The following is a 27,667-nucleotide window of genomic DNA, read 5'->3' on the forward strand; positions in this document are numbered from 1 at the left end:
TAGTTACTTTATTAATCCCCGAGGGGACTTTTTTTTTACTGGGAGAGAAAAGAAAAGAAAGAAATTGCGATGCACAAAGCTGTTTTCAGTTTTTGACTTTTTCTCGAACCTTTGATTTTTAAGTGACATTTTGGATCTTTTGAATATTTTTTTGGGAATAAAACCATGTGAGAAGTTTAGAGGGAAAAATCACTACTTTGTGGAGCTGTTCACAAATCATAGACATCTGAAATGGGATCCCAACTCCACACTGTTTTTTGCAAAGCGTCAAAAGTCACAAAGGTCTGAAACCACTGGCTTAATCTTGTACAATGTGTTGTATTAGAAGAGCTTGTTCTATTAATCATCGTGTCAAATATTCATCTGAAAAGTAATTAAAACGGTCAGATAAATGCAGTGGAGTAGAAAGTACAATATGTCCCTATGAAACCTCCAAAATTAATTCATTTCATTTTTGAGTCCAAGTCAACACTTTTCAAGTTATTCCCCTCAAGACGTTCCTGAGATATTACATAGTTGAGAATTGGACATACGTACAAACGGACAATGTGAAAACATAAAACCTCTTACCAGCGCATAGAAATGCAAAGAAGCACTACAAAATAAACTGCACAGTTTTTTCAAGCTATGGATTAGGTAGGTTAGGTAGTTACTTTATTAATCCCCAAGGGGAAATTTTCTATGGTACATTCAGGGTCACATTTAAGTAAATACACTTGTGTTACATACTGTAAATGAAGTACTGTATGTACTTGTAAAATGACAAGAATAGCTCAGTTATGTTTTTATTCTGCAGTCGGCAGGAAATTCTTAAGTTTCTGATTCTGTAGTTTTAATGTCAAGAAAAGCTGCCCACTACTTCTGAATGCATCACTGAACTGAGGAGGAATCTGTCTGTTGTGCATGTTAATACTGTAATGATTAACGTCAGGATGTCATATTAGCTTTTTCATGGAGACCATGTCCTGTAGCCCTTTGAACAGTCTTCAACAGAGAAAGTCTGGCAATTTAAATAAAAATGTATTATATAAACCAAAGTAAAAACACATCTTCTTAAGTAACTAGATAAACTCACGCTCTTATCATTCACTAACACAATCAAAGACTCCATACAGACTATTAGGACTCAGTGGGGCATTTCACAGTCTCATGAGGTCACAAGTCTTCGCTCACTCAAGAAGTAAAAAGTACATCCTGTCACTTCATCCACAGCAGCCACACGAAGAGACGCAGCAGGTTGATGCCTCTTCATCAGTCTGGTATTGTCCGGACTTGGGCTGGTCCCTGCACTCTGCTATGAAGGCCTGGAGCTGGGACACCGGTTCCTTGTCTTGCTGGTGATGCTGCATGAGAGCCATTGTAAAAAAAAAAAAAAAAAAACCAGCAACAACATTAGGACACTCAGGATAAATAACATCTAAGTGTCTGTGAGGATGACTCAGACTGACCTTGATGGTCTCGTAGGTGTCCGTGATGACAGCGATGAAGAGGCTGAGCACCATGTAGATAAAGAGGGAGATGAAGGAGTAGAGGTAGAGTCGGCTGAAGAGCCACACCACGTAGGTCTTGTCTCTCATCTTCAGGAAGGTGGCGTACATGTCGTCCCCGTTGATGAGAGAGAAGAGGCACTCTGTCACCTTGTCGAGTGTTCGGAACTGGAAAAACAACGGTTTGATTATGGCATTTTGAAATTTCAGTGATTGATATAATGCCAGATCATGCTTGGGGCCCTTCATGAACACTGGAAATGAACTGTTTATATGTTCCATACCTTATCATGGTAAGGCCCGAGGACGATCCAGCCACAGAAACAGTACCCGAGGTATATCATGGCCGCGCAGCAGCAGAATCGGAACACATTTGGCAGCGCCGCCCTCAGGGTTAAGATTAAAATCTAAAAACAAATAAAAGAGTTTAGTTCCTCTGGAAATGCATTTGCTATATTTGTTGTTGCATTATCTAAAAGCAGCTCCTTGGAAGTTCTTGCATTGTATTTCTTGAAGAAACCAAGGTATCGAATCACACCGACCCAGACGAGCATTGTGGCGGTTCCCAACAAGATGCTACACACATCATAGTTTGTCAGGAACTGAAAAAAGAAAGAAAGAAAGTATTATACAAGAAGCATTAGGGCCCTTGTTAATATTTCAAGCATCGTGAATTATGGGTGCTTTTTGTAGAGAATTTAGCACAACAGGTTTCCCTTAAAAAGCACAAACTGAGTCCTACAGTATGTGACAATACACTAAAAAAACGCTAAAACAAACCAAACCTTTGTTTGTATTCCAATTTTCAGCACTGATCCAGCGATGGTCAGCGTGTCGCTGAGGATGATGAGGATATACCAGCCATTCACAAACTCCATGCTGTCTGACCAACTCACAATTTTATTGTAGTAGGCATGAAAGAAGACTTTGAACTCCTGTAGAAATCAAGATATTGTAAAAAATAATAACAAACCAGTGATTCAGTCTCCGAGTTGGATTGATTGATTTCCACATGAAACGAATTTTGTTGTTGTTGTACTTATAGTATAAATTTGTCCTTTTTAATCTCATGAAGAGGTGTTGACTTTTGAAGCATTATATGATCTGATCGGGACCACAGTCATTATTTTATAACACTAATAAACTACCATCCTTTAAAAAATGTTGACAGCAACAACAAAAATAAAAAAAAACCTCTCAAAGTTTAGGTGTTAAAACCTTCAACACACAGCCAAGGACTTCATTTCTGGTCTATTTGTTGCTTAAAAGTCGCCAATAAAATACCTGCTAACTGGATCAGTCATTTTTCACTGGATCACTGATCTTGTGTACCAAAACCCTCCACCTATGAGTAGGGAGGGTAAAAGTCCATTTACTTGCGCTTTCTGCTGTAACTTACGGACTGGAGCTTGACGCCGTTGATGACGGATCGTATGCAGAGGATGACAGAGGTGAAACAGGCGAGGACGACCACCGAATCCAGGGACAGGAGGAGGTAGTCGTTCTTCCCAGCTACAAACCAGAGACACAGATTTAGTTTCTACAACAGACAGTTTCTACAAAATTGAGAGACTTGTCTTCAGATCATATGTACTGTATATTGGGGGTGTTCAATTCCCTGCGCCCCCTGCTGGCTTTAGAAACAATAACAGTCACTAGTGCTTGGTTTGTTGGTGTCGTACATCATCAACTATGGGAGCGTTTTTATAGATATAAGAGTTTAGATGAAAACTTACAGGTGCCCTCCACGGTCCAGTCGCTGCATTCATAAATTCTAACGTCATTTTCAACATCGACCTTTATCTTCCCGCTGTGTGCACGATTATCAAACATAATCTGTGTGAAAACATGCACAGCAAAAGTTATTTCGGAGCTTTTGAAACAAGCTGTAACTAATACCCTTGTGTAAGAATGACCTAAATCCTTGATTGAGTGCGTGCACAGTTTTTAGACTCTCACTTACCATTATATGGAAGTCATAACAGTCAGGTAGCTCGTGGTGCCGCACAGTCTGCAGATTGATGGTTTTCAAAGTGAGGTAGATGTTCACTGATAGCAGCCTGAGCACACAAACAATTATTAACAAGTAGTACTTCTTATCAGCTAGCACCAAACCAGTATTTTCAGTTTAATCACCTTTTGAAATCTAAAGAGAAGTCGACACATGTTGCCAAACTGCTGTCTTTGCACAGCTGCATGGGATGTATGGAAATACAATCTGTGAGGAGGAACCATGTGTTCAGAGGTTAGAGAAGTTAGAGTTCATTTAGTAGAGCAATCATTTAACATGGATCACTCTAGAAGAACAAGCTTCCTCTTTTTAATGTCACAAGCACGTCCACTTTGTGATTATTTTCCATATTCTTGCCATGAATCAGTACCATAAATACACATGACACAACACAAGGTAGCCACGAGCCTTAAATACAGCAGATACTTGTGAGTTAGTCGACTTGTTTATGTCTTCACTCAACATGTTTGTGCTGTTTCACCTTTATCGATATGTGGATCGATGTCAAAGGTATCATTTCCAGGATCGATGCTGCTGTTTCTGTAGAACACTTGGCAGACAGACAGAGGAGTGTACTCGCCATCAACCCTCTCATATGCAAGATTGCCTACAGTCAGGTTTCGCAGATTGGTGTACTGAAAATAAAAGAAGAGAGAAGCATTTTTAAGGCTCTGAAACTATAAAGAAAGTGCCATGAAAAGTCCACGTCATTAAACTACATTTTTCAGTACCCTGCTGATAATGTAGGAGATGTGATCATACACATCAGCTTTGGTGTAAAGTGAAAAGCTTCCCGGCTGGTGGTCCTTGTATCCTTTGAGAAACAGATGTCTGAATGTCATCAGATTTTCGTCTTTGAAGGTGACCATCATTTCGTTGCTCAGGCCGAAGGAGACCAACTGATTGGAAAAAAGTGGAATAAGAATCAAGCAGATGAGACAAGTCTGTGCACATTCATTCTTGGTGAAAAGTAGATTGTAACGAGTGGATTCGATCTAGTACCTGCACTGTGATGATGGCGATTTTAAATATTTGTAGTGTCAGTTTCCACGGTTTCCGATCCCTGGCTCTGTACTTCTCACAGGGGCTCATGAAGAAGTATTTGAGCCTCCGTCTGAAATCCTCGACCGCCTTCGAGTCCAGAGTGTGAGTGCTCCATCTGAAGTGGCCGTTCAGCCTCCTTTCCTCCGACCTCGCAGCCAGCAGTGGCTCAGAGTCCTCCATTATCTATCCTGAAGTTCAACACATAAGCGAGTCGACTACTTTTTTTGAGAAGATCTGTTTTTTTTCACCATACATCTGAAATCTTTTGGAGGAAGGCATTGAGCTATTCCAGTCATTCTGATGTTTATCAAACCAGTTCTCCTTCATGTGTTCACTGCTTTCGCTCTCCCCTCTGCCTCTTAAATTTGATACGTATTATGTGTGCAAATTGTGCTACACATAACATATAATGTTCTCCAAAACAGTAAATGTGTATTTTGCATGACTTAACCCATTTTAGTGCTTCCCCCCACTGTGTACTATGGCAGAACTGCCCACAAGAGGAAGTATCAATGACAAGGAAAATTAACAGATTGCAGCAACTTTTAAAACTAATTCCTGAACATATCATACTGTTAAATGTAATTTTCTCTTTGGGAGAAAAATCATGACAGCAAACTGTAATTAAAGTTAAGACACTTAATTTTGATGCCGTTTTTGTCATCTTAGTGTAATTATTTAATATTTTTACACATTTAATGTAATATCTTTACTACTATATGTCTTAAAAAACAACATTTACATAATAATAGTAATAGTAAATGGATTACCACCAGTGATCCAAACAGCAGAGTCCAACACTCAGGGCTTCTGTGCAGCTTCTAAAGACCTTCGCCACAATGACTGTCATTCCTCTGCGTCACTTTCAGCCTTTCCAGTTTTTCCAAACACAAAAATAGAGTTACAGAAGCTCTGCACGCTCATGTTAAGTATAAAGGCTCCAGCAAACTGTCAATGATTTCCCTTTTAAATCTGAAAATTAATACGGCATCTCAAGAGTTATCGATAGTCTCAGATACCGTTTTAGAGAGAGGATTGCTGAAAAGCAAATGGGTCTTCATTATCTCAGAGGAAGGAAAATAAACAACACTTAGTTTTTTTTTCTAATCGACCGCAGAAACACCAACAAAGAAGAAAAAAATGCAAGTTGAATTTAAATATAAAACTTTTATGCAACACATTGTCGTACATGACCAGTGAATGAAGACATAAGCGGGACATATAGTTTCCCTTTCAGTTTTGTAGTGATGAAAGCATGAAGCCAATTCTTGATGATTTAATGCTGACTGGCTCATTATTACAAACATCTGACGCAAGTGTCATTCAGGGTATAAAACATCATTTATTCTCACTGCAACTAAACTTGAGCTGCCAGGTTGCTTCCTACAGTTCATCATTGAATAAGAATCAGATTTTCTGAGCTCATGACCAGGATACATTATGCTTACTGTCCTAAATGTGTCTGACGAGTATTGATCAAGTGCTAAAGCTTGTATTGAATGCAAGCACAGATTTCTAGCGTCCTTATTCTCTGATTTAACAACTTCTGATTGAAATTATGTTTTTTTTTTTTTTTTTTTTCCTTTTCTAGTACATCTGTTTAAACATTTGTAGAAATCACATATATGTATTCTAAGAAATAAGGTATAATTTTGGCCAGGGAAACAAATTGGCTCCAGTATCAAAAACTTTTACACATCACCCAGTGACAAAATCTCCCTATTTTATCTCTAAATCATTGATTGGAACAGTGATAACATGTAGTATTTCCCATGTGCAGCGATTTCTCACAAACTGCCTGATCAAAGGGAAGAGCAACCCAAAAGGAGACAATCGGAGTGTTTGTATGTGAACTGAGTTGAGTGGTTGTGTCCCTTTTTCACGCGAGAACTGTCTTTGCGGACTTAAAAGATGCTCCTGTGTGATGTTGGAGTGAGCGAGCGCGACCGCAGCGGCTGGAAGTTTGGGTCTCCTCCGCTGCTGCTGCACCCCGGCCCGCCGGCATCGATGTTGGAGGGGGATTCGACCAGCACCTCGTCCGGCAGCGGAGGAGCTCCCGGGTCGCCGGGTCTCGGGAGGCTGGAGGAGGGTGTGGAGGAAGGCACGGCGACGCTCGCCCCAGCCACAGAGGGCAAGTCTCCACCCTTCTGTAACGATGGCAGATTGAGCGAGCCGGAGGTAGAAGGGCTGCATTCTCCATCCGGGTGGAAGAGCAGGGTGGAGTTGTTGGAAAACGTGGTGGGGAGGTCTCTGGTTGTGCTGGTTGGGCTGCTGAGCTGGCAGTCAGACGAGGAACTGGAACCCCCTGCTGATTAAGAGACAGAAGAAGAGAGGAAAAATGGGGACTGAGATGTTAAATCAAAACATCCAGACGATATCAAAGATTTAAACCACACAAAGAGTTTAAGACCTATTCACCTCTGACGGACTCGAGCTTCTCGTTTTTGGCCTTTTGCACCTCATCTGTGATCTTGGCGATGATGTAGTTTTGAGAGCGCATCTCCCGGATGGAGTCGATCAGGACGTCCAGGCCGCGGGGGTTCTCGGACAGGATGTCCAGCAGGGTGGCCGTCCTCTTGGTCTGCGTGCTCCTGCAGCTGATTTCCTCCGCGTCGTCTCGGGTCAGGATCCTGCGAGAGCGCAGGTAGTCCAGATGCCGGTCTGCCCTGATCTTGTCGCAGAGGTAGTGCCGCAGTCTGATCAGCACCTGGAGATCCGTAGCAGCCGTGCGGGAGAGGCGAGACGGGAACAGAGTGAGCTGTCAAGACCCCGAAGAGGAAGGGGACTCTTTGCCTCGGGTAGAGGTATCAGAAATCACACGTAGGCCTAAAACCTGGTCTGGTTCTGCTCTTCCTGAATTATCTTCTGGTAAAACTCATTAAAACACAAACAGACAAAAAGAGCGGAGTAGACCTCCAGCCTGATGCCTCATCTTACAGAGGACTGGCGGTTGTCGTGGGCACAGGGAGGGTGTGGTGGAGTATTTCCTCCTTAATCAGGCCTTTAGCAACCAAACAAGGTACACACGTTTGGTTAGTAAACCTGTCTATTTGCAAACAGACCCAACCTTATTAGAAAGATGATTTACTTGGAAGACAGTTTTAGGCTGAATTATGATACTTACGTCTTTCTTTATCTCTGCCATTTCATCCTCAGTGAGGTGAGGAGCATCCATCGCTCTCACCCGCACAGTGAAAATCCAGGTGTTCCGGGTAAAAGAATCACGACTCAAGAGAAGTGAAAAGTTCGTACAAATGCAAGCAACTTAGTCAATAAATAAACTCCAATCGTTGAAGTATGTGACACCTCATTATTTGTCGTTAAAAGGCGGCGTATCCACTGCCCATTCAACTTTTGCGATTCAAGAACGGGAAAAATAAATGCCCGTACTTCCTGATTGTTTCGAGGTTCAGCTACGTCGACAGATGAAGAGAGAAGTACTCACAGTTGAGAGAGCAGTTTAACACTCACACGCACTTTAAGCTCGTATCTGTGAAGAGAAAGTTTATATTCGAGAGGAGGTCTATCCAAAGTTTCCAGAAAAGGTCCAAACTGTCCGACTTTCCAGCCTTTGACGCTGCAGATCGATTTGTTTCGCTTTGCAATGTTTCCGATGCAGATGAAGCGCTGCTCCCATTAACTCCTCTGGGTGGCGCTGTCGGATCTCCTCACATACACACACGCAAACACAGTTCATTACGAGGCAGGAGTTGGAAGTAACTAAGTACATCTACTCAAATACAATCTTTAACTGATTTAGACTCTCAGTGATTTTTACTCACCTATATTTTAGTGACAACTATAGAAAACAGTGTTCAGTGTCCTACAGCGTCTCAAAGGCCGATGCAAAGTCTGCGTCGGACGAGTATTTAGTTTATTTAAGTGTTATTAACCTGTGGTATTAACCAGTACAATATGTTGTTTCAATGCAAATAAATTAGATTAATGAGCTGATATTTGCAGCCAGTGGTGAAAAGTAACTAAGGACATTTACTCAAATACAATTTCGAGGTACTTGTACTTTACTTGAATATTTCCATTTGCTGGTATACTTTATACTCTCACTCCACTACATCTCAGAAGGACATACTGAGGGACATACTACTACTTTGAGATGAATATTTTACACAATGGATTAAAGATTGAACCGTTGAATTATGAACATTTGACAAAAGTCAATGTTTGGGGTCACATTTCCAATGTCCAACTAACAAAAAGTCAAAAATGAAAAGCAGATTTGTGGATCACAATTTTTTTTTCTTCCTTCCTCTCCCAGTAATCATCTGATGACCCCTCACATGTATCTATTGTCTCTGTAAATAAAACTGGATATGATGAAGTTTAAACTAGCAGTAACATGCTGCTTACACACCGATGCTTCAGTATTAATAATCTAACAGTGACATATATAACCATATATTCGTCAGACCCAGAACCAACAGTATTACTTTCATACCTTAACACATTTTTTCTGCTGATACTTTGGCAACCTCCTTAAATACATACTTAACTTCTTACTTAGGTGGGATTTTTCATGCAGGACTTTTACTCGTAATGGAGCATTTTTACATTGCTCTATTGGTACTTTTATGTAAGAAATGATCTAAATACTTCTTTCACCACTGTTGATAGTAGAAAAAACTAAAACATGCATCTGGATATTTAGATGCTCTTATTTAAAATTAAAAAAAGCTGTGCAGGAATCAACTTGAATACTTTGAAGAGAGTGGTATTTTACTTAAGTAAAAAAAAAAGAAGAACACTATAGCCTATTAAATACTCGTTTAAGAGGAAGAATCCCTAATTTGAATCCATCTGAAGTACAGACGTATTATCAACTAATTTTACTTCATAAGTGAGAACATAATTGCATCAGATTTTAGAAGCTGATTATATGCTTTATCATTAAAGTCATAATCATAAAGAAACTACAAATGTCTGACAAATATTTTCCTCAGTTGAGTTGAGTAAAATTCCTAATGACTGTTTTCCTCCCACATAACACAGTTCTTGGCCAATTGTGCATGAGTCACACCTCCTCTCTAAGTACACCCAAAATTAATTCCGTACAACAATGTTCTTTATTTTGTCCAAACTGTTTTAGAATGGTTTTATTTTAACTTCACAGTCATTTTGGGTCTGTCATTGATATAAATGGAATGGACAAATACAAGAAACGCCTCTCAGTGCAACAAAAACACACCTCAACACAAACGTAAACTGAAGCCTCCAGCCTCTGAAGAGTATTTGTTGCTGAGTTGTAGCATTGAGGCTTCATTTTAGCCAGTTACACCTAATAAACTGGAAACTGAGTGCGCTTTGAATGCTGTTGTGTAAGAAGTAAGGAACTCCCACACGGGTGTTTTCACTTATTTTGCCTAATTAGACCTTTTTTTTCAACATTGTGTGGGTGCATAAACTATTCTTGATTGACATTATGCTCCTTTGGCTCCTGTTAAAGTGAAGAAATGAACATTTGTATTGTTCTCAGGGACAACAGACATTTATGCAGAAGGATCCCTTTCAGAGAGTTATATTATTATATACTGTATATAATATGATACTGATGCAACAACAAGTAGCCCATGGCTGAGCTCTGTTTGAACTATATTATATAACTTATTGGTTGTTGGGAAGTATTACATCATATCTCATAAGCTAATCACATGTATTCTTTGGATTTGTCCACTTGTCCACTATGTAGCACACTACAAAGTAGAGGAGTGGCCAATCAGAGTGTATTTTTTTCACTATCTGGTAAATATTTTGTGGGTCAAAGGTCAAGGTCACTCTGACCTCACGTCTGTCCCATGCTCATTATATCTCAGGTAAAAATTTGGCACAGGCACTCCCTTGGACTCACAGATGAACTGATTTGCTTTTGGTAGCCAAAGGTCAAAGGTCATGTGAACGTGAGCTCATAACTCAAAGAACAGAAGGGGAGATTGATATTTCAGTTCTGGTCAGATAGGGAATTGGTGATATTAATCTTGGGTGTCCACCTTGATACTGAGGTGATCGTACCATGTGTGCTGTCGGGTTAAAGATGTGTGTGAAGCATCCATATTTTAGAATCGTTTACAGCCATGGCTACAATGTTGTTCTATGAGAATCAGATTTGTTGGCCAAGTTCCTTTAAAGTCTTCACTACATACCGTATATTAAATGTGTGTGAATTGCAACTTGACTGGTTGGTAGCGGCAAACACCCGCGAGGCGGTTACATTAGTTTATCAGTCTTTGTTATAGATTTATTAGACATCCCACATTATTTATTTGTGTTCACTGATCTTCAAACACAATTGAAGGGATGTGACAAAAGCTGGCATTAAATACAAACAAATGACAGCAGCAGCTGTAGAGCCAGCAATAACAGAACTGTTTTGTAGGATTGGCAGATTAAGAGTGAGCCAAAGTAAAGAGAACAAAGTGTGAAAGTTCATGAATGCAATGTGAACTGCGGTGCTGGAGAGGAACCAATGTAACACTCCAGTACACAGGAAATAGATTATAAACCGGCTGAACACATGCAGTCAAGATTCTCCCTTCCCTCTAATCACGATATGCCACAAACCGAGGACGGGTGCTCCCTGAGGAGATTGTTGTCAGACTTGTTTTGTCATGTTCTGTAATGTAGTGTTGTAGCGTGTCACTGGAAAACACCATGCCAAGCTAGAGAGCTATGCAAACTGTAAATCAGGCCATGGCCTTCTGTCTCTCCCCTGAAGGGTTTTTTCGTGCAGTGATAATGATTTGAATTGGAGGGGGTCACACAGGATATGATAACTGTGTGGCTGCTATTGCATCCTATCCCAGTCATTTCTGGAGGAAAAGTGTTGTAGAAAAATGCCTTTTAAATTTCGCTTGTCAAAGGTCAAACTGCACTTTCCTTTAAGTAAGGAAAAAAAATACTGATAACACCTGCCCACTTTTCTGGCTTCATGACAGATCACATCATCAATGCCAGCAGCAGCAGCAGAGTGCAGCAGCAGAGTGCAGCAGCCTGGAAATAATCCACAATTGACTGGGAGACTTTCAGATGAACCCAGTGTACCGACTCGTGAGTGGCCCTTCTCGGGAACGAGACACAAAGACAAGGAGGCATTTATAGAAGTGATGTAATGAACTGGATTTTCACTCATATCTGCGCAGCCCCTACAGACGTTACCGTCTGTGGTACTGTGTGTGACCCGCTCTCACATAGCAGCCAAAACAAGCTTGTCTCAGACCCTCTGTGGTTTTACACTGAACACCACCGGGGAGGTATTTCTGCCTTTTCCATTCTCCGAGGCCAATCTGAAGGGCCACACAGAATTTGAATGCCATATTTGTTTGGCTAACAGCATCAGAAGTGTTGCTTCGCTAAAATGGTCCTGAAAATGGCATCAAGTCTCACCCTGAGCTATGACATTAAGAAAGAGGAAATAATAACAAAGTTTCTCAACCCCAGTGATATTAGAATTTATAAAGTGTAAAGTATATTCACATGCTGCTCTGAGGGTGGGACATGCAAACTCCTTTCCAGGTCCCCCAAGCAGCCTGTTATGTATCTACTGTTCCTCACCTAACATGGTTCTGCAAATTCTTTGTATTACAGCTTCTGAGGGAAAAGTTTCCACTCCAAACCACAACAGTCAGCGATTTCCAGGCACCAGTGAGTGCGCCGAGCTCACGCCTGCTCGCTCTTCATCTGCTTGAGCTGGCACCGACTCAAACTGGCCTTCGTATCCTCAGTTAGATAAGAAGGAGGCCGTGCCAGTCTGCTCTGCCCGGCCTCTTGTTCTCACAGGTTATAATGAAAGGAAAGGCTTTTTTCCCCTTCCCTGATAGTTTTCATTGTTCTTTGATGTGGATAGAAGAGGATGCATTTCGTCCTGGAAGCTATTTCAAAGAAACCTGCAATGCTCATCCTGAAAGGAATGTTGCTTCAGGCATTGCATAAGTTTGTGTGTGTTTCTCATTCTGGATGCTCTCGTTCAGACTGAACAAAGGATTCCTGAGGTTCAAACATTCCAGTAGGCACTCGTCTCCCTTTTTTTTTTTTTTTTTTTTTTTTTTGATTCTGAAGTCAAACACAAATCCAAACTCGAATCGAATCCATCCACACCTTAATAGGTGACTGACAGGAATTTCATCATCTGCGACTTTTAACACTTTTGAGGGTCAGGAAATCCAAACAGCGATCACAGACAATGTGCAACAGTCTAAACACAGCTTCAACCAAGATAGAAACTCAGTTGGTCATAGAAATATGAGAAATATGTAGCTTTTCCTCAATATTTATGTCAGAACTTGTGGTGCCCCCGATGTTGAGGGGCAGCGCTCATATGCACGGGGGGGGGGGGGGGGGGGGGGGTGCTGATGAGGGAATATTTCAGGAATCAGTTACAAATGTATGCCTTTTGCCCATTATGTAATCACATGCAGTATCACCGGTGAGTAGTCTCACTGAGATTAAAATATCTTTTCGATGAGACCCGGATAAAGAAACTAAAGAACACGGCTTCGACAAACAAATAAAACAATCAGAACAATGCATTCACACACACGTCATAAAAGAATAGAAATAATATTCAGTCACGATGCATGCATGAGTTTTAAAACCTAGTTGGATAGAAAAGCAAACAATATTCATCCAAATAACAGATTCATTGCTGTATTTTCTAGCACTGTATATGCATTTTGTACTTTAGGTAATATTTTATTATACTTATAAAAATAATTTGTTGTTCTTCATGGTAGAGAAGTTGGTCCTGGTTCCACCTGATTAGAAAGTAGATATAAAAATATAAAATTACACGGTTAAATTGGAGAGAAAGCCCTGGCAGAGTGAAAGTTGTGAACGGTGGATGTTGGCACTCTGAGTGAGAGGGGAGGCAGTGTGTGTGTGTGTGTGTGTGTGTGTGTGTGTGTGTGTGTGTGTGTGTGTGTGTGTGTGTGTGTGTGTGTGTGTGTGTGTGTGTGTGTGTGTGTGTGTGTGTGTGTGTGTGTGTGTGTGTGTGAGAGAATTGGGGGTGGATTTCTTCTGGGCTTATGGGAGGACGCGTGGAGAAACATTCCTCTCATAGTTTCGGGACACCTCTTCAGCCCGTGCAGACGTCAGATCTGCTTGGGGAGTATAAAAGGAGATGGGGACTCCGAAAGCGGGAGAGCAAGCACTCTTCAGCTCACTGCCAGGTCTGGCGTTTGATCCTTAGGAGATTCTTTTATGTTATTTTTTTTTTTTTTTTTACTTAGGAAAGATAGCTTCAGCTCCCGAACATGTGGACAGTCTCTGTCGGTGTGATCCTTTGCGTGACACTGGTGAGGAAATAATCCCTCATCATGTATAAGATGTTTGTTCTACTGTTGTGTAAGGATTGCTTTTGCTGACGATTAGACATGTGTGATGTTTTGTCTTTTGTCAGGTGTCAGCCTCATGCCCGAAGGACTGCCAGTGTCCCAGAGAAGTCCCCAGATGTGCAGGTGGAGTCAGTCTCATGCTGGATAGCTGCGGATGCTGTAAGGTCTGTGCACGGCAGCTCTTTGAAGACTGCAGCAAGACACAGCCATGTGACATGGCGAAGGGACTGGAGTGCAACTTTGGAGGTGGATATGACTCAGCAAAGGGAATCTGTCGAGGTACACTGACTCCTCTTCTTTATGTTTACTGAATCTCACTTCTCAACCTTCTTATTTCACACCAAACTTCCCTTGTTTCTCTGCTACAGCCAAATCAGACGGGAGAACTTGTGAGTACAATAGCAAGATTTACCAGAATGGAGAAACCTTCTGTCCCAACTGCAAACACCAGTGCACTTGCATGGATGGTGCCGTTGGATGCGTCTCCCTGTGCCCACAGGAACTCTCGCTGCCCAAACTGGGCTGTGCCAAGCCCAGGCGGGTCAAGGTACTGGGACAGTGCTGCAAAAAACTCGTCTGCCTGAAGGGGACAAAGACAGTGAGCTCTGTGACAAAGAAGCACAGACGAAAGTACAGTAAAGACAAAACATCTGAAGATGAGCTCACTCACAAGAACGAGTTGGCTCCTGTGTGGGGAGGAGATTCAAAGTCTTTACCTGGTGAGCACAACGCCCTCTCTGGTGGGATCTAAGAGGGAGCCAGATATGTTGAGACTTGTGCATGAGATGTCTTGATTTTTCTTATTCGTCTATTTTTTTTTTCTTTCTTTCTTTTTTATCTGTACAGCTTTCAGGAGTGATTCAATGGTCGACATGGTTGCTAGTGGAGTCCAGTGTGTGTCTCACACCACAGCCTGGTCGCCCTGCTCCAAATCCTGTGGCACTGGAGTGTCTACCAGGGTGACCAACCGCAATACTCAGTGCAAATTGATGAAGGAGAATCGGATCTGCGAAGTCCGCCCCTGCAAACAAATGAGCTTGAAGGTACCCTCAAAACCTCTCATGTCCTCATTAATATACTCATGATCTAACGAGACTCCGTAGTGTTAGTGTCAAATGTTATCCATAGATGTAACTGTAAATCTCGGCATCTTCTCTCTTACAGAAAGGTCAGAAGTGTAAGCACACAGGAAAGGCCGGCCATCCAGTTCACCTGTCCTACGCAGGCTGCCGTAGCCTGAAAATGTTCCAGCCTAGTTACTGCGGGTCCTGCTCAGACGGGCGATGCTGCAGGCCTCACAGAACCCGGACGCTTCCTGTCCGCTTCCGCTGCAAAGACGGAGAGAGCGTCAAGAAGATGGTGATGATGATCGAGTCCTGCAAGTGCGACCTCAAATGCTCCAACAGCAACAAAAAGACACGCAGCCTCCATGGAATTTTGAACGACATCCACAGACTGAAAATGGAAAGGAAAGGCTTGATTTAAGTGCAGAGAAGAGTCATTAGGCGGCAGACATCAGTTTAGTGAAATATATTGTTCATAATTTTGCTTCATAACACTGGAGCATTGAAGTTTGCTTCTTTGTGAAGCTTTTACATAATGAAACTTCTTAGTTTTGTAGCTAGTTTTTGTAGCTTTTTAGTTTTGACCAAATTTTGTTCTCCACTTTTATTTGATATACTTAACATATTTTTCTGGACAAAACATTTCACACAACAACATGAAAATGACGTAAAAACTGCGGCAGCTACGAAAGAAGTCATTACACAATGTTGCCATGTTTGTGTTGATCTACAGTACTTATTGATTTTATTTATAAAGATGTATGTTACATACTTTGCATAATGTATTTTTATATTTAATGTTAATCATGGAATATTGTACAGCAGTTTTGGTTTGTCATTGTGAGCTCTACACTCACTTGTCTACGCAAAATGTTGAAATATGATTGATAAATGGATACATTAATGTTTCTTAAATAAACACAAAGAAAACCAACAGTTTGTCAATATCTTATGATGTACTTTCACAAAGAAAAGATCAAAATATGCTTAACTGTCTGGTGTAACAATTTTCAGTAGGAATTAGGCCATACTCTTCCTTCAGCATCTGGCTGACCTACTTCTGAGAGTACCTACTGTACAAATCTCCAAATACTTTGGGGAATGTAAACCTCTGAGTAGTTTTCCTTCTGCTTGACAGATGCTGGGCACAAGCTGCGAAATTAGGTTTTATGACAAAGTTATAGACCGAAGAGGATAATCTAAACTCCCCACAGAGATTTATAATGTGCAAAATGGAGAACAATCCTGAGTCCTTAAACTGTCATCCAAACATTAGCAGCAATGAATTGCAAATCTGAAGTATTACTTTGTGTAAATGAAAATAATCAGAGGTTATTTTTCATCTAACAGTTTATACAGCTGCTAGGTAACTTTGTGTGACCTTGAGAGGGAATGTTTTAAATATATGCAACACTGAAGCCTGTTTGTTTTGTATAATTGGCTCTGCAGAACTGAATTCTTTAAAAAAAGAAAAAAAAAACAAATGGGTCATTTGGTTTAGAGCCTGATGAGCACATAAGCTGAGGGTGTGCCCCTCATGCCGCTGAAATATAATACCTCCAAAATTGCCAAAAGTCCTATGGAAGCATTTTTTCCCCAAGCAAATATCAGAAAAAAAGCGTATTCCCAAAGTGATCAACAGAATTACGTAAACGGGCAAGAACAAGAGCGAAGGAAAAACAGGAGTGCTGACGCAAGCAGAGATGAAATGGTTCCATCCCCTGACAGAGAGCACAATAGAGCTTTGTCTCTGAGAAGTTTGAAAGGAACACTGCTCACTCGAGGGAATACGTCCGCTGCAAGAACACATCAGAGCATCACAGAGGTCTGGACTCGCAGAGGTTTATTACCACAGATACAAGAAGGAACCACAAGCAACAACGGCAGAAAAAGAAACAGACAACAGGTTGTTGTCGGTAAATCTACTGCAGGAAAATCCTGCTGCAGCAGATACCACAGTTCACGGGTTTGTCCTGAAAGCTTCAGAAATATAAAAACCTCCATTACAAAAGCAGAAAAGAAAACCAGCAACAGAGTTTTAAGTGGTTGGGAAATATTCCAGTGTTTCATGTATCTCACTGATTACAACCTAAAGGCACGGCATTCACATCTAAGAGCTGAGTAATTAATATTCAGCCTAATTCATCTCAGTCCAGGAGAGAATCTGAACATTAACACATTAAAGACACACCGCACCTTTTGTATGATCCAAGTTTACTTTCAGCATCAAATTCAGATTTTTGGAGTGTCAGGAGTCTACATTTCCCTCCAGATGCATCATTCACAGAGGAAGAACATGATGATGTGAACGAAAGCAAAGTCAGAACATATTTCCCATTTAAATGGAGCACTGTGGGAATTTTGGCTCATACTACCACAGGTAAACACAAACACACTCATGATGTCTGGTTTTCAAACACGACTTGTATTGGCTAACACTTGCTTTCACATTTATGTGTATGTACAGCTTCAAACTGTGGCCACAAAAAAACCCATCTTCATCGAGTTCATAAGGAGCCAGTTGCATAAAGACAGACAATGTATGGAGTAATGCGTTGTTGGTCAAATAAGATACTCCACGGTGGAGAAACACATCTCCCCCTCGTGGCACATTACTTTTCAACAGCTAGAAGCTCTATTTTTTTTAGTTCATGAAAATCAGTCAGTGCCTGACCAATTTATTGTTTGGTTGACTTTGGCAGCTGATATTGGCCTATTACAGATGTATCTTTATCAGCGTATATGGTGTCCAATTAGAAAATCTTTTTTTACAGATCATAATGCACAAAATTTACATTAAAAAAAAAAAGTTATTTAAAAGTGTTGTCTTAGTGTTGTTGTTTTTTATTCTAGTTATTTATAATGATTACATTACCATTTTATGTTTCAGTGCACTGATGTCATTCTGTACGATAAAGTTGATCATTAAACCCGGCCTCCAATACATATATTTTTCATGTGTTTCATAACCACATTTCTGCTGATACTATCAATATTGGACTCTTTTTTTTTTTTAACTTCTGTTTATCTTTATTAACACTGACCACAGATATCCAGTGTCAGTTGGGCTGGAAAATGAAAAGTTAAGGCTTTTACAACAGACCACCTATTTTCCATAATGTGTAAGCTGCTCAAACATATTGCTATGACAACGAGTTAGTCTTTCCCATCCTTACAATAAAAAGGGGGAGCTATTTATACAACAACTGTCAACAGGTTAAAAAAAAACAAAAAAACTATAAAGCTCTTCTTTTTATACAATATTTATGTAACTGGCTCCTTGTTGTATGGGAGTACATAGCACCAAAAGTTCATGGTCCACAAAGCTTTGAAAATGCTACATAGTATATATTGGACTATGAGCTAAAACAGCTAAAAATACCTCGTAGCACACCAGCAGATTTCTTTGATATATGTAAACGGTCACAATAGTAAAGGTAGCTATTTAAAGGCAGTGCAAATCTATTAAAAATCAGCCCTTAGTTCCCCTGAAAGTAATACTAATTCTTGCCCCAATTGTCATTTTTAAAACAGGTCTTATAAATATTACAGTGCAAAACAAATAAATACTTTTACAAAATGTAAATGCAAACCTTTATCATTTCAGAAAATATGATGATCCGAAACACGACGCCTGCAGTCCTTCATCAAACATGGTCTTGTAGGAGTTTTTGAGGAAATCAACATAGTTCTCAATGCTTTGTTTGTGGCGCTCTGATTGGTCGAGGCTAAGCTGCAGGTCCTTCAGACGCACCTCAAACTGTTTCTCTGCCTGCAGATTGGGAGACAGACCGACAGTGGTTTCCTCAGATGTTTACTCAACAACAGCACATCTCATCATTTGCTTCTATGAGCATGGATGCTCCTCGACAAAGACAGGGTTTCTACATTTGAAAGGAAAGCGTGATACTCACAGTGAGCTTGCTCTGACGAAGAAGCCTCAGATCGGTGTCCCTTCTGCTCTTCTCGGCTTCCAGCTCCAGGACTTTTGTCTGAAGGGCCTCCTCTCTGGAAACAGCCAGGTGTTTTACCTTGCTGACCTGGACACATGGAAAATGTGTAGTGAGACATCGCTTCCTTTGTGCTAAATCTTCTTTCTCGTTGAGACCTGCTGCATCAGAGATTGGGTGTGACTGGGAACTGGTTGTTTACAGAAGAAAAAACAGACAATATAAAGACTCTCGGGAACTGCATCATATAGAGGGGGTATTGCGCAGCTTTATCATTCAGAGACAGAGAGTGGCAGGACAGATGTACGACTGTTACAACCGAATATTTCTAGCTGAAATCTGTGTGGAGAAACACTCAAACTGGTCCATACGCATAGTTGGACACATTTTTCAAAGTATGCCAATTCGAAATGTTGACTGGATCGCAAGTTTGCACCGTCTTCCTTGATTACGCAAGTCAACGACATTTTAAAGTAAGCTGCTAGACATCATACCAACAGCTAAAAAAAAAAATATCAGCTGCTTTTTTTCCTCGTTTTGTGGTGATGATGTGTGAATTTCCGGTTGGGCCGTCCCAATCACAAATGATTAGTTGTAAATAATAAAATAATTGCGATTAACTATTTATTTGGCTTTTTCTTTTCATTTTAGTTTGACCGCCAGCATTTTGCCGCCTCCCCTAAGGTACTGGGCTCTCCTTTTTCATCTGGTTTAAAACCACAATGTTCCTACAGAAGTGTGTTGTGTTTGGCTTTGCAACTAGGTCATTGATGCTCATGTCGATAGATGCTCACCGAAATGCAGTCGGTCAAAAATGAGAGGTTAATAACTTCGATATAAATTATGTGTTGGTGCTAAATGTCCACTCACGTGCCATTAACATGACGTCATTAAAAGAGCGCCAGTCAAATTTAGAACCGATAGAAATATGACGTGTTTCATCCAGCTGTTTTTTTTTTTAGTAGATTCATGGAAACTATTTGAAAGATTATGCAAAAATAATCGCAATCAGACGATGATTATGCGGTAATTGCGACGGACCTAATATCAGCAAAAACTTCAAACATCCCCCACTGCTCCTTTCTTCGTCAGACATCAGAAGACGGCCTTTGAGCCCTACCTGTTGTTTGACGTCTGATAAAGCGGCCTCCAGCTGCCGGCTGAGGGCCTGACACTCTGACGAGCGTTGATCCAGTTGCCGGTTACTGTAGCTGAGAGCTTCCTCCTGAGCTGCGAGCCTCTGCACGAGATCCAGGTTCTCCTGCTTCAGCTTGTCCATCTTCCTACAAACACACACAAGCGTGCACAATGTGGACAAGCTCACTGTTCGAAGGAACCAGACTTTTGTTATGGGACGTCTTACCTTTGGAGAGCAGTCACATTTTCTTGCAGTTTTAAGTTGCCGTCATGAATGGACTCTTTCATCTCCACGGATGATCTCAGCAGTTTGGTTTGACTCTCCATCTGTATATATAAAATTGTAAATTCAGAATCACCTGCACTGAGTACAAGTGAATGGTGCAGAAAGATTCATATCACATGCAAACATGAATACAAAAAAACCAGCTAATTTAATGCCAATTGCCACAATCTTACAAACACAAAACAGGCAGTTTTCCAGATACCACTTCACCATTGTTGGTAACTGAAAAGGACTCACACAGCACAAAACAAAATAGATGCGTCGGTACGGATGGGGACAATCTAAATGCTGCACAGCAATCACAAAACATCAAAACTCACAGCAGGACCAGAGAACAAGAGGCACCATCAGACACATGGGGTTGTACTACCGCCTGGTGGTCAGACGTGGGAAAATCACTGCACTTTACATTCTCTGACCCGCGACAGCGCGCGTTGCACACCTTGACCTGCAGTTGCCTAATGGACTCTGATTTTTCAGAGCACTTCCTCTCTGAGCATTGCAGGTTCTCCTGGCACTTGGCGAGACTCTGCTCAGCTGCGCTCAGTAACTCAGGGTAAGCGTTCAGTTCGTCCACACGCCTCTGCAGCTCCTGCCTCACCTGGGCTCCAGAGGACGACGGCAGAGGGAGTGAAGTGTTGGGAATAAACACAATATTAACCTAAGGATTTATCACACCTCTCAAAGGGAGGCTCGCAGTTGTGCAGAATTCTTTGAGCGGGCAACCCATGCTGGTTCTCCAGAGTGACTGGAGGTTAAGTTTGTCAAAATGCATGCAGGTGCTGGCGCAACAAATGTTATTGAGCTAAAAAGAAATCTAAGAGCACACTGATTGGACATTCAACGACAGGAGAAACAGCGCTGTACAGCTGCACATACTTCAAAACAAATCACAGAAGTACAGTTAGAAAGAAAGTTTAATTGAACTGGAAGATGTAATATTTGTGCACATAAAAGAGTTCAAAACATTCATAAAATAAAAGGGCAGTACCTTCTCAACTTCTGTCTCTTTTCCATCTCGTGTCTTCTTAGTCTCTTTCAAATTATTTGCATATTTTTTCCTTAGATCATCAATCTCAGCTTGAAGCTCGGCAGCCTTGGGGAAGTAAAACACATAATATTAGAGTGAAACCCGCTGGGTCTTTCCCAACAGTCGAAAACTGCAAACTAGCACAAGTGCTGAATCATTCATTCAGCAGTCTAAACGGAACACATTCAGTGGTACACTTGATAGTAAATGAAAAGCTCGACAGAATGTGGTGATAAAAATCATAATCCTCTTTGAAAAGCACTTTTCAAAACATGGCTTTTTAACTGCTTTAGGAGGGAGCATTTAAAAACCAGAAGATGGTGTCAAAAGTAAAAATAGGAAAGAGAGTTGAAGAGCACAAGAAAAGAACAGTTTAGGGAATAAGAAGGAAAGATAAAAGGATTGAAATTTGTCTGGAAATAAAACACAGTATGTTGATTCTTACTAATAAGTTCGATTGAATGAATAAAATGTATTAAAGTTATTCATACATTCTCTGAACTGTTGTTATGTGTGCGTAAAATAAGATAAAGGGGTGTCTTTTTCTCTTAATTGCTTGTGGGTTACTCTATGAAAACAAAGAAAACCACGAAAGTAAAAAGTTAAAAAATAAAAATAAAAAAACAAACCTGACATTGAGACAGTTCAGCTTGATGTTTCCTCTCCTGTGAGATGATCTTCTCTTCCGTGAGGTCAGACTCATAATCAGCGAGCTGCTGCTCCAACTGAGCGACGGACGCCTGAGGTCACAAAGAAATAAAAATCAATTCAGTGACGGGAATAAAAATCCGCAGCAGAATGTGCAGTGACATTGAAATTAAAATTTGATATTTAAAAAAAAACCCATATATATGTGGCTTCCAGCAAAAACTACTGATTACTAATAATAATGAACTAATTACAGACTGTCTGTATTTTTGCCAACAGCAGCCTGCAGAGTTACTATTGATTTCAAACTTCCTACTAAATGTCTGTGAATAATTACACGCTTGACGCTCACATACAAGCTGTTTGCCAACTTGTACCTTGAGTGTTGCATTATTGAGGCGGAGGTCTCCATTGTCAGCGCTCAATTTTTCAGCACGTTGCATGACAGTTTCATTAGCTGCGATGAAGTCATCCTTCTCCCCCTGCAGCCTCACTGTCAAGCCTGTGATTTGACTTCATTGGAGATAAACATATTCATCAGTGAAAACTCTTGTGCATATTGACTTCTACTCAATACAGAGAATCAACCAACCATTTCAATAAGTCTACATGAGCGACAAGTTTGTCTTTCTCGTCTGCCACCTGCTCCTTCTGCCGTCTTCTGGAGTCTCTCTCGGAGTTGGCTTCGGCCAACTGAGCGTCCTGTGAGAAAACAAGATAAAGTCGGTCCAAGCCGGGTCCCGAACTGTGACAGTGAATAGAAACGACACTACTTTTAAAATGAAAAGATGATAGTCGTTTTGACTCCATACCTTTTTCCTCAACTGTGCGTAGCATTTCTCTATAGCAGCTTCAAACCTTTCTGCTCTCAGTCTCTGAGTTCGGGCGGCTTTCTTGAGAGGCTCTTGGTCCTGTGCGGCCTTCTCCGACATAGAGGTGATGGACCCTTTCAGATCGTTCATCTCCATCTTCTGTTCAGTGAGTGTTTTCTCCAGAGTCTGGAAAAGACCATGAAGACACAAGTCTAACGATTATTTAACAAATTTTTTTTTTTTTTTAAAGCAGTTTGTCGACACGGCAGCAGGCTGATCAAGACGTTCGTACCCGCAACCGCACAGTCAGACGGTTGTTTTCAGCTTCCTTGTTGCGCAGCTGTCCCTGTAGGTGAGCACGAGTTGCCTCCACTGACTTTGTCATGTGCGCCGCACTTTTTATGTTCTCCTGTGGAAGCCAACATGGGCATATGCTTTCAAATTCAATCATTTTATTAATCTACAAGATGAATGACATGAATGTTTACCTGCTCTTCTCTCCGCAGATCCATCAGTTTCTCGACTCGTCTTTCCGTCTCACTCAAATCTTTTTTTAAATGCTTGGGGACAGAAATTATTCACATGTTAGAGATTGGACTTTTCATCACTTTATCATCCTTCTAGTTTTTATGCTTGTCAAGTGCCCACTTCCTGAAAGTGCTTATAATTACATACATTAAATGTGTTTATTGCATGTCTTTTTTTTTTTTTTTTACCAGGGCAAGATAGCAGCAAGTGACATGGTTATTTGTTTGCTTGTTGAAATGATATGACATGAAACAATATGCTTGCCTGAACAATGGACTTGTTTTTCCTGTGTAAGATTTCCTTGGAGTTTTGTCATTTGAATTGAATTGGGTTTATTTATTCATCTTATCGTCTAGTTTGAGGACAAATCGCTACTACATGGATCCTCCCAGCTAAATCCCAAATTCCTATACACTTAAATTAGGTTCTTCCCTTTGTGCCTTCACTTAAACAAAATAAAACACTCACCTCATTTTCACTTTCAGCCTGTGTGATTTTCTTCTGTAAAATGTCAATCCGTTGGTCCGCATCAATTCGGGCTGCCTGTATGGAAATATACGAGTTATTTAAAAAAGGTTAAGGAGAACTTGAAAAAAAAAAAATCACATGTTTATAAGAGACATTTCAGTTGGTGCTTCATTTGCTGCCGTGAACTAAAAGCTACCACAAAATTATTGTGCACTACAAATCTAAACACAGTACTCATGACCCTGAGACAGCAGTCTGTGGCTGAAGTGTAACTAACCTCTTCATCTTGGAGCCGTTTCAGTTTCTGTCGCACAGATTTATTTATTCGTTTGAAATCCTCCAACTTCTCCAGCAAAAGTCCTCTCTGTCTTGCAATTCGGCGATTATCTTTGGCAGACTGTCTCGAACCCTTAATTGACAGAAAAACATGTTAAAACATATGTTTAATGTAGATAAAGTACTTTGTGTTGCCACATGGAAGGACCAGGTTTGAACCCAACTTGAGTTACGCAAAACTGCATCAAACTTACAGCAAATTCATCCGCTATGGCATCTTTAAAAGACACAAGCTGTATTGCTGCAGAGTTGGCAGCTGCTTCTGCTTCCGTCAGTACTTTCAGAAAAGGGCTCTTTCCGTTGACAACGTCTGCACAACTAAATCAGAAACAGGAAAACAAGAAAATCTTTTAAATCCGTTTTAATTTTCATCCCATCAGATAGGGCTACATGTTCAAATGTTCACGCATCATAGGACCTCACCAACTGATCTCAGACTCTGTGGTTCTGGTTTGGAGAGTGCTGCGGGCCTTGCTCCCCCTCCCCGGCTCATGACTGCCATCCAGATCACCACGGGTCAGGGTGAGATCCTCCCTGGTAGAGCTGATACCAAGGGGGGGACTTTGGGATTCATCCCCTGGAGACATACCTTTAACTACCAATACAACAACAACAACAACAACAACAACAACAAAAACCAGCATCAGTCAGTGTTAAAACACACAGGAGGATTCAACACCACCGTAATTCATTTAGTTACACTACATACTCTGATTTGGACCATGGGTCGGTTATTGTTATGAAAGCCAGAAAGCCTGTCGTCAAGCACGCTAACGAGCTTACATAGTAACACGAGGTTAAGTGGCTGCTAAGCGTCGCGTCGCAATAAACACGGCAAGCCGTTTGTTTTTTTCTACCGAGTAAAGTCACTGGCGCCTCCATTATGATTATTGGAGCTAAAATAGTAATACCTTACAAAACTATGCCATCGTAAATGTAAGTATTACTTACACTGTCGCTGTGTCTGTTGTGAATGACACTACTCCAAAACGGAGCCATACGTACTCCCCAACGGCACTGCTACAAACTGGAGTTAAATGCTCGAACCGGATTGGTTAGCATTGGCGTGACGTAATCACACCGACTGATTTGCTCGCTGCTGATTAGTTTCCTCGGGCCAAAGTAGGCGGGACTCAATTTGATTAGAGTTACGGACAGCCAATGAACAGAAGAAAAGAGGTTAACTGGCTGAAACCATAGAAACGAAAAGGAAGTTTACTTCACGGTATCTGGAAAAGCGTTCTCTTGTAACATCGATTTACGATTTAAGACTTTTTTTGTTTTTTGGTGCCTTTCATTGCGTCGTTTTACATCGTTGTTTAAATCTATATTCAGCTAAGTCTCTCCGAGTGTCATTTACCTTAATTCAGCGTTATTGCTTAGCATTGCCGGAGCTTCTTTAATCAAAGTTAGCTGGGCAGCTAATGCTCAGCTTCCGTTGAGTGGAAATGTTCAAAGCAAAAATACTTTTTGTTGGTCCCAATGAGGTGAGTAAATGCTTATCTTATGTTGTAGCTCGCGTAATTTTAACTTTCAGATAACGACGGGTCGTTAATAGTCAAAATTGTTAAAGGTGCATTAGTCACGTTAGCTGATATTGCTGGCCATGCTCAGCACAAGTGTGTTTATAATTACTTAAATGCATTATTTTTCACAGGGTTATGATAAAAAGCTTTATCTGTAAAATAAGCATTTGCTACAATTGTCAGACAAGAATAGTGAAGTAAATTGCAATAGATCCCTCAGAAACACTTGTGGAAATGTGGAATAATAAAGTCGAAGTACCTCAAGCTTGTTCTTAAAAGTACAATAGAGTAGTTATTGTAGAAAGGGTATTTTCAATCTCTGATCTTGAGTTAATGTGTTAGCTTTCATTCAAACCAATGGGACTATTTTAAAGCCATCTGTCTGCCTATTTTTCAGAGCGGGAAAACGATTCTTTCAAATTTTCTCTCTGACACAACAGAAAACGTGGGAGGTGAATACAGACCAACTCAAGGAGTCAGGTACAAAGCCCGTGACAACTTTACTGCTTTCCACATGATGCTCCCACATTTACGGCCCTGAGAAAATGGGAATACAATTCTTACAAAATTCTTGATTAATGCAACATAATATCTGTCTTTCCTCGAGAAGTATTCGTTTTTATGTTCACGAAAAGTAAATGCTGTCACTTTTTTACCGTTTCAAGGATACTGGAATTTGAATCACAGCCTAAGGGCAGCGGTGACAACAAGACATGTGAGGTTGAACTTTGGGACTGTTCGGGGGATTTCAAGTGAGTTTAAATATCATGAACACGGTTAACAAATTCCTTTCCCTTCTTGTGATATTTCAGAAAGGTCTCATTACTTTCCATTGTTTGTTTCCCTTGTTATGTATAATGCTTTGATGCTGATGCAGTGGATTCTCTTCATACAGATTTGAATCATGCTGGCCTGCTCTCATGAAGGACTCCAGCGGCGTGGCGATCATCTTTAACCCCGACATCCCCAGTCACCTCAAAGAAATTGAGACGTGGCATTCGATGTTCATCTCCTCTCAAGGTTTGCATGACAACCAGTGTCTCCTCATAGCTCACCACAAGCCCGGCAGCGCAGTTGAAGATGGACGGCTGCCTTTAGGTAATCTCCCTGCAGTCCCCCTAAAGCTGTTGTATGAGTTATTATTAGGATTTTTGGGCTAACATATTCACTTTCTGTGATGCAGCCTCACATCTGACCAGACTGCCGCTTATTCACTCCAACCTGGAAGAGGAGCCCGAGGAAGCGAGGCAAGCTTTCTGCAGATACTTGGGAAATGTTGTAAATACAATGTCGGAGAGTCGAGAACGGGAGGAGATGTCCATCATTACATAGCAGTAAAATGTATAGAATATGCAGCTTAATGAAGACATATTTTGTTGGCATCTGCAATACTTCTTATTTTTAAGTTATTTGTACATTTTCGCTGCCAATCAGCTGAGCATGAATCATCTTGCAACCTTTAATATTTTCCTACAGTCAGGCGTTCTCGTGTCGTTCTGTTTTTTGCATTTTTGTAAGTCTTTTTGTGAATAAAATATATCCCAACTCACTCTGGAAATCAGGAGACACAAAATCTTCTCCTCTCATTACAAACATCTGTTTATTTGAAAATTTGGGGTAGTTTGTTGAGAATGTGATGATCAACAGTTTAAAGGGAGAAAGAAAAGTTCAACATTTAGACATCGTATCCAATAATGCCTCCTTTGCCGATGCATTCTCCAATGTAGAACCACATTAGAACCTTGGTGGTTACGAGTCCATTCCTTAAAGCATCCTGTGACAAACAAAATAAAACAGCTTTTATTCAAGTAAACTTTGACAGGCTCTCGAATTAGAGACAGATTTATGATAAGCTATATTTGCATGAGACAAGTGTCGGTTGCAATTAAAACTGCAAGCAGTGACCCAACGGGTCGGGGCCGCCGGCTCCCCAACGTGCAGCACACGAGGGTCCGCATATTGCCCCTTGCAGTTTAATTTTTTTTTTTCTTGTTCCTTA

The 27,667-nt window shown here is 40.9% G+C and overlaps 5 protein-coding genes across 9 annotated transcripts; 2 read left to right on the forward strand and 3 right to left on the reverse strand.

Moving 5' to 3' along the window:
• Positions 1 to 575: 575 nt before the first annotated feature.
• On the reverse strand, positions 576 to 4,654 carry LOC138617339 (mucolipin-3-like). Its single transcript, XM_069692268.1, has 12 exons — positions 4,501 to 4,654; positions 4,230 to 4,397; positions 3,980 to 4,133; positions 3,624 to 3,705; positions 3,451 to 3,547; positions 3,224 to 3,323; positions 2,887 to 2,999; positions 2,273 to 2,422; positions 1,988 to 2,089; positions 1,772 to 1,894; positions 1,449 to 1,655; positions 576 to 1,343 (listed from the first exon to the last, which is right to left on the reverse strand). The coding sequence occupies exons 1-12, from the start codon at positions 4,588 to 4,590 to the stop codon at positions 1,203 to 1,205; spliced, it is 1,527 nt and encodes a 508-aa protein (XP_069548369.1). The 5' UTR covers positions 4,591 to 4,654; the 3' UTR covers positions 576 to 1,202.
• A 1,040-nt stretch (positions 4,655 to 5,694) lies between these two features.
• On the reverse strand, positions 5,695 to 8,148 carry bcl10 (BCL10 immune signaling adaptor). Of its 2 annotated transcripts, none has more exons than XM_069692270.1 (3): positions 7,667 to 8,148; positions 6,961 to 7,249; positions 5,695 to 6,847 (listed from the first exon to the last, which is right to left on the reverse strand). In XM_069692270.1, exons 1-3 carry the CDS (start codon positions 7,715 to 7,717, stop codon positions 6,447 to 6,449), a joined length of 741 nt encoding a protein of 246 aa, XP_069548371.1. In that variant the 5' UTR covers positions 7,718 to 8,148; the 3' UTR covers positions 5,695 to 6,446. The 2 variants fall into 2 exon arrangements, with proteins under 2 accessions (XP_069548371.1, XP_069548370.1); XM_069692269.1 differs by having other exon boundaries at positions 5,695 to 6,850.
• Positions 8,149 to 13,671: 5,523 nt separating this feature from the next.
• LOC138617342 (CCN family member 1-like) lies at positions 13,672 to 15,430 on the forward strand. Its single transcript, XM_069692274.1, has 5 exons — positions 13,672 to 13,844; positions 13,949 to 14,162; positions 14,252 to 14,602; positions 14,730 to 14,926; positions 15,048 to 15,430. The coding sequence occupies exons 1-5, from the start codon at positions 13,803 to 13,805 to the stop codon at positions 15,366 to 15,368; spliced, it is 1,125 nt and encodes a 374-aa protein (XP_069548375.1). The 5' UTR covers positions 13,672 to 13,802; the 3' UTR covers positions 15,369 to 15,430.
• Positions 15,431 to 16,773: 1,343 nt separating this feature from the next.
• Positions 16,774 to 25,173, reverse strand: LOC138617341 (outer dense fiber protein 2-like). Of its 2 annotated transcripts, XM_069692271.1 has the most exons (17): positions 25,094 to 25,173; positions 24,566 to 24,737; positions 24,337 to 24,460; positions 24,084 to 24,215; positions 23,807 to 23,881; positions 23,299 to 23,370; positions 23,103 to 23,219; positions 22,811 to 22,996; positions 22,591 to 22,700; positions 22,376 to 22,511; positions 21,980 to 22,090; positions 21,312 to 21,416; positions 20,763 to 20,921; positions 20,261 to 20,361; positions 20,018 to 20,180; positions 18,862 to 18,987; positions 16,774 to 18,719 (listed from the first exon to the last, which is right to left on the reverse strand). In XM_069692271.1, the coding sequence occupies exons 2-17, from the start codon at positions 24,727 to 24,729 to the stop codon at positions 18,546 to 18,548; spliced, it is 2,055 nt and encodes a 684-aa protein (XP_069548372.1). In that variant the 5' UTR covers positions 24,730 to 24,737; positions 25,094 to 25,173; the 3' UTR covers positions 16,774 to 18,545. The 2 variants fall into 2 exon arrangements, with proteins under 2 accessions (XP_069548372.1, XP_069548373.1); XM_069692272.1 differs by lacking the exon at positions 20,763 to 20,921.
• Positions 25,174 to 25,351: 178 nt separating this feature from the next.
• On the forward strand, positions 25,352 to 27,273 carry ift22 (intraflagellar transport 22 homolog (Chlamydomonas)). 3 transcript variants are annotated; one of them, XM_069692288.1, is made up of 5 exons: positions 25,352 to 25,629; positions 26,066 to 26,148; positions 26,334 to 26,420; positions 26,564 to 26,766; positions 26,852 to 27,273. In XM_069692288.1, the coding sequence occupies exons 1-5, from the start codon at positions 25,591 to 25,593 to the stop codon at positions 26,998 to 27,000; spliced, it is 561 nt and encodes a 186-aa protein (XP_069548389.1). In that variant the 5' UTR covers positions 25,352 to 25,590; the 3' UTR covers positions 27,001 to 27,273. The 3 variants fall into 3 exon arrangements, with proteins under 3 accessions (XP_069548389.1, XP_069548390.1, XP_069548391.1); XM_069692289.1 differs by having other exon boundaries at positions 26,564 to 26,688; XM_069692290.1 differs by having other exon boundaries at positions 26,109 to 26,148.
• Positions 27,274 to 27,667: the final 394 nt, after the last annotated feature.

This window comes from Brachyistius frenatus, unplaced genomic scaffold (assembly GCF_029030835.1).
Source record: "Brachyistius frenatus isolate BFR_SWC_R1_liver_20210118 unplaced genomic scaffold, ASM2903083v1 Contig_12, whole genome shotgun sequence".
In the NCBI taxonomy this organism is placed as follows: domain Eukaryota; kingdom Metazoa; phylum Chordata; class Actinopteri; family Embiotocidae; genus Brachyistius; species Brachyistius frenatus.